The 6,336-nt window shown below is 47.3% G+C and overlaps 1 protein-coding gene across 1 annotated transcript in view; it reads left to right on the top strand.

Annotated features, from left to right (window-relative positions):
• The window catches only part of mat2b (methionine adenosyltransferase 2 non-catalytic beta subunit methionine), a 56,066-nt gene extending 50,074 nt beyond the window's left edge, over positions 1–5,992 (top strand). The window contains exon 7 of the mRNA XM_063053098.1: positions 3,935–5,992. Coding sequence (XP_062909168.1) covers positions 3,935–4,105 — 171 coding nt within the window. The 3' untranslated portion in view covers positions 4,106–5,992. The remainder of the gene's footprint in view (positions 1–3,934) is intronic.
• Positions 5,993–6,336: the final 344 nt, after the last annotated feature.

A 6,336-nucleotide genomic window follows, 5' to 3' on the forward strand; every position in this document is an offset into this window, starting at 1 on the left:
AGAATTACCACTGTACATAATTATCTATTTAAGTGTCTAATTTCCTTTTATATCATCTCAATGTGTACTTAAGAATGTATAAATAATTATAGTTTTATACATATAAAAAAATGGAAAAGGTTATATGTGTGAAAAAAGTACATGATACTTGTGAATTCCTTATCCAAATAAAAATAAAATTAAAAAAAAACAAACAACAAAAGTCAATAGATTCTGACATGGTTCCGGAGGACTGGAAGATTGCAAATGTCACTCCGCTATTTAAGAAGGGGGCAAGGAAGCAAAAAAGAAATTATAGACCTGTTAGCTTGACATCGGTGGTTGGGAAGTTGTTGGAGTCGATTGTCAAGGATGAGGTTACGGAGTACCTGGAGGCATATGACAAGATAGGCAGAACTCAGCGTGGTTTCCTTAAAGGAAAATCCTGCCTGACAAACCTATTGCAATTTTTTGAGGAAATTACAAGTAGGCTAGACAAGGGAGATGCAGTGGATGTTGTATATTTGGATTTTCAGAAGGCCTTTGACAAGGTGCCACACATGAGGCTACTTAATAAGATAAGAGCCCATAGAATTACGGGAAAGTTACATACGTAGATAGAGCGTTGGCTGATTGGCAGGAAACAGAGGGTGGGAATAAAGGGATCCCATTCTGGTTGGCAAACAACAGGAATTCTGCAGATGCTGGAAATTCAAGCAACATACATCAAAGTTGCTGGTGAACGCAGCAGGCTAAGCAGCATCTATAGGAAGAGATGCAGTCGACGTTTCAGGCCGAGACCCTTCGTCAGGACTAACTGAAGGAAGAGTGAGTAAGGGATTTGAAAGCTGGAGGGGGAGGGGGAGATGCAAAATGATAGGAGAAGACAGGAGGGGGAGGGATGGAGCCGAGAGCTGGACAGGTGATAGGCAAAGAGGGATACGAGAGGATCATGGGACAGGAGGCCGGGAAGCAAGCTGCTGGTTACCAGTGGTGTTCCACGGGGGTCCGTGTTGGGGCCACTTCTTTTTACATTGTACATCAACAATTTGGATTATGGAATAGATGGCTTTGTGGCTAAGTTTGCTGATGGTACAAAGATAGGTGGAGGGGCCGGTAGTGCTGAGGAAATGGAGAGTCTGCAGAGAGACTTGAATAGATTGGAAGAATGGGCAAAGAAGTGGCAAATGAAATACAATGTTGGAAAGTGTATGGTTATGCACTTTGGCAGAAATAATAAATGGGCAGACTATTATTTAAACGGGGAGAGAATTCAAAGTTCTGAGATGCAACAGGACTTGGGAGTCCTCGTGCAGGATACCTTTAACGTTAACCTCCAGGTTGAGTCAGTGCTGAAGAAGGCGAATGCAATGTTGGCATTCATTTCTAGAGGAATAGAGTATAGGAGCAGGGATGTGATGTTGAGGCTGTACAAGGCACTGGTAAGACCTCACTTGGAGTATTGCGTGCAGTTTTGGGCTCTTTATTTAAGAAAGGGTGTGCTGATGTTGGAGAGGGTTCAGAGAAGATTCACTAGAATGATTCCGGGAATGAGAGGGTTAACATATGAGGAACGTTGGACTGCTCTTGGACTGTACTACTTGGAGTTTAGAAGAATGAGGGGAGACCTCATAGAAACATTTAGAATGTTGATGGGCATGGACAGAGTGGATGTGGCAAAGTTGTTTCTATGGTGGGGGAGTCTAGTACGAGAGGGCATGACTCAAGGATTGAAGGGTGCCCATTCAGAACAGAGATGCGAAGAAATTTTTTTAGCTAGAGGGTGGTGAATCTATGGAATTTGTTGCCATGGGCAGCAGTGGAGGCCAAGTCCTTGGGTGTATTTAAGGCAGAGATTGATAGCTATCTGAGTAGCCAGGGCATCAAAGGTCATGGTGAGAAGGCGGGGTAGTGGGACTAAATGGGAGAATGGATCAGCTCATGATAAAATGGTGAGTAGACTCGATGGGCCGAATAGCCGACTTTTGCTCCTTTGTCTTATATTTTAAAAAATTACATTAATTAAGTAGTACAAAAGAGGGGAAATATACTGAGGTAGTGTCCATGGGTTTATTGTCCTTCAGAAATCTGATGGAGGGTAAGAAGGTGTTCCTGAATCATTGAGTATGTTTTCAGGCTCCTGTACCACCTCCTCGATGGTAGTAATGAGAAGAGGACATGGGTGATGGGGGTCCTTAAAGATGGATGCCACTTTCTTGAGGCATCACCTTTTGAAGATATCCTTGATGCTGGGGTGGTTAGTTTACAGTTTTCTGCCGCTTTTTCTGATCCTGTGCTTCGGAGCCTCCAGTTGGAATGCTCTCCACTATATATTTGTAGAAATCTGCCATGTCTACCAAGTTCCTCAAACTCCTCATGAAATATTGCTGCTGTCATGCCTTCTTTGTAATTGCATCAGTATGTTGGGCCCAAGATAGATCTTCTGAGACATTGACACCCAGGAAGCTGAAACTGCTCACTCGTTCCACTGCAGATCCCTTGATGAGGACTGGTGTGTGATCCTTCAACGTATGCTTCCGGAATGTCCGGGGTTGGTGGGCGAGTCAGTGAAGAATATAGACAGAGTCCATGGAGGGGAGACAAGTTTCCTAGATGTGCTGAGCTATTTCCACAACCTTCTGCAGTTTCTTGTCGTTGCAGGCAGAGCAGTTGCCATACCAAGCCGAGGTGCATTCAGACATGATGTTTCTGTGGAGGTTTTGGAGAGGGTGTAGCCTGGATTAAAGAGGAAGAGAAGTTGGATGTATCTGGACTGTTAGAAGCTGAGGGGAGATTTGATAGAAGTCTATAAATTATGAAAGGCATACATAGAGTAGACGGAATTTTTCTCTCAGAGCCGAGATGTCAAATACTAGATGGCACAGATTTAAGACCATAAGATATAGGAGCAGTATTGGGCCATTTGGCCCATCGAGTCTGATCTGCTATTTCATCATGGTTGATCCATCTTTCCCCAGCCCCAATCTTCTTTCTTCCCCTCAAACCCTTCATACTCGGACTAATGAAGAATCTATCAACCTTTGCCTTAAATAATATATATATGTTTGTATGTATATATGCTTGACCTCCACAGCTGCCTGTGGCAATGAATTCCACAAATTCACCACTCTCTGGCTAAAGAATTTCCTCCCCGTCTCTGTTCTAAAAGGACACACCTCTATTCTGAGGCTGTCTCCTCTGGTCCTAGACTCCCCCACTACAGGAAACATCCTGTCCACATCCACTCTATCTAGGCCTTTCACTATTTGATACGTTCAATGGGTCACCCCTCATTCTTCTGAATTCCCATGAATACAGAATAAATTCCAGAGGGGCAAGTATAAAGTAAATTTGTGGCAAGTTTCTTTACTCACAGGGAGGTGGGTGCCCAGACCATGGTGAAGTTCCCACAGTGCTATTGGGGTAGGATTTCCAGGGTTTAGATCCTGTCACGATATATCTCCCAAGTCCTGATGGTGCATGACTTGGAACGGTGCAGGGACATTGTTTAAGGAAGTTTAATAGTAGTTCTCTTGTCGGATGTCCCAATTGTTAATTGTGGGAAGCTGAGGGATCACAGTCAAACCTGTCAAATATTGAAAGGCCAAGACAGAGAGAGTCTGTGGAGGACGTCAGTTGAAGTGGAGGTTAATAGGTTCTTGATTAGTCAGGGTGTCAAAAGTTACAGGGAGAAGGCAGGACAGTTGGGTTGAGAGGGATAATTAATCAGCCACGTTGGAATGGCAGAGCAGACTCGATGGGCTAAATGGCCTGATTTTGCTCTTATGCCTTATGGTTGTGGAGAGCAGATATGTAGTTATTGGAGAGATGGGAGTGGTAGATACCCCCACTGTGGCCCCTCTGCCCTGCCCTCACAAGTGTTTACTGGTGCTGAGCTCTGCACAATGCTTCAGGTATTTTGGTAATGACACTGATTGGTCTCCATCCCCTCCAGGTCACGGATCCCCCTCCCACCGGTACATTGCGACCTCACGATGCCCGCCTGGACTGCTCACGCCTGGAGAGGATGGGAATTGGACAGAGGACCCCATTCCGGCTGGGCCTGAAGCGCTGTCTTTGGCCCTTTCTCCGTGACAAGCAGTGGCAGCAGACGGTCTTTCACTGAGATGGTGAATTGAGTCGGTGCTGGGGGAGGTGGGAGGAGGTAGGAGGGGAGATCACATGCAAAAGCAGTGTTTGGAAGGTCTCGGCAACACCGCCCCCGACCGGAAGCTGATCCTGGGCACTGTGTGCCGTTACTTGTCTGTACATTCGGGTTTACCTGCCCAGGTAAATCCTACAGCAAATGCGTGTGCTCTACGAATAGTTCCTGTCCAGCCCTACTCTGTAATTGTGTCTGTTTTGAGTGGAAGCTTCTGTTTTGCACAAATTCTATCTGAGGTACCCAGCCAACATTATAGTTGGAATCGAACAACCAGCCCTCTGAGAGGGGAAATGGTTCAGGGTGTTGTGTAAGTGGTGATGGTTGGCTCCCTTCTGTCTCTCCCGTGCTGCTTCTCTCTGCCTGTGGGACCACACCCAGCTCGCTTTCAGTCCCAGCTGTATCCTCACCGCCGTAGGTACAAACTGTTGGAACTGATGGGAGGAGGGGCCTAGTGCATTTGACTTTCTATCCCTTCCCAAACCCAACCCACCAGAGAAACATCAGTTTCCCTTTCAGCCAAAAGTCCTGACTGGTGCCAGCCTGCTCAACATTGAGGCTGTTCAGCTGCCGCCTGCTGTCCAAGAGACAAAGACGAGGAGCAGGTTCAGACCCCTGAGTCCCCGCTAAGTGCACCTCCATCAGTAGCCTGGCTGATGTCTACCTCATCCTCTCTCCTGTCTATTCTTGAATGTACTCAGTCACTGAACAGTCTCTGGGATGGCCGGTTTAAAGACCCTGAATTCTCCCATTCTCAGCCCAGAGCAACAGTGTATATTCCTGGCAGCATCCTGTCAAATCCCACACTCCAGTAACTGTAGATCATCCTCCAACTCGGAACAGCCCCCTTGTCCCTTGTCCCAGACATCAGGGCCCAGAGTACACACTGTCCTCCCCTTCACGGACACAGGAGTTTTATTTCCTGAAACAGCCCCCTTGTCCTGGACATTGTGGAACAATTCCCTCGTTTCAGACATCAGTCCCAGGGTCCCATACCCTGCCCTGTTTTCTCGGAAATGCACTCTTTCCTCTCACCTTGCGGACACTGGAATTCCATCAGTCCCAGAGTGTTCTTTGCCTTCCCCTGGTTTCTCGGAGTTGCACTCTTTCCTTTCCCCTCGCAGACGCAGGAATTCCATCAGCCCCAGATATCGGTCCTGGAGTATTTTCTGCCCTGCCCTGGTTTCTCGGAGTTGCACTCTGTGCTGGTCTAGTGAAGTCACATATCCCTGCCCTACTCCCTGTCTCCAGCCGATCTGATGCATCATTATTTAACCATTTCTGACAGTTTGAAACATATTTTCCTAAGTTGCTCGTAGTAAACTGCAGGTTTGTATTTTCCCACCTGTCAGCATCCATTCCCTAATCACACTCCAGAGCTCTCTTTCTTGCTACTGAACATGGGAAGCACAGATTTGGTTCACTTCAGAGACATGACCCCTGATACTGTTCTTCTCCACACTTCCTACAGGCAGTGATTTAAATAAAAACGGTTGTGTTTTTATACCGGAGATTCTCTCTTACCTGTATCGCATACAGCTCATCCACACTCTACTTTGTAAACTGGTGAATTGTGCTGATTTTCGCCTTTCTGCAGTCTCCTCGTTGACCTGTCTTCCCAACCCTAGAACTCACTGCCGTGAGAGAGGGAGCATCACTCTGTCTTTGACCCCAGGAGTGTGTGATGGGATGGTGTGGGGGTAGCTTTACTCTGTGTCTGAACACAGGAGTCTTTGATGGGACGGTGTGGAGGGAGCTTCACTCTGTCTGACCCTAGGAGTGTGTGATAGGGCAGTGTGGAGCGAGCTTCACTCTGTCTGACCCTAGGAGTGTGTGATGGGGCAGTGTGGAGCGAGCTTCACTCTGTCTGACCCGAGGAGTGTGTGATGGGGCAGTGTGGAGCGAGCTTCACTCTGTCTGACCCTAGGAATGTGTGATAGGGCAGTGTGGAGCGAGCTTCACTCTGTCTGACCCTAGGAATGTGTGATAGGGCAGTGTGGAGCGAGCTTCACTCTGTCTGACCCTAGGAGTGTGTGATGGGGCAGTGTGGAGGAAGCTTCACTCTGTGTATTGAGGGAGCTTCAGTCTGTGTCTGATCCCGGGGGTGTGTGATGGGGCAGTGTGGAGGGAGATTCACTCTGTGTATTGAGGGAGCTTCAGTCTGTGTCTGATTCCGGGGGTGTGTGATGGGACGG

The sequence above is a fragment of the Mobula hypostoma genome, chromosome 7 (assembly GCF_963921235.1).
Source record: "Mobula hypostoma chromosome 7, sMobHyp1.1, whole genome shotgun sequence".
Classification (NCBI taxonomy): Eukaryota; Metazoa; Chordata; class Chondrichthyes; order Myliobatiformes; family Myliobatidae; genus Mobula; species Mobula hypostoma.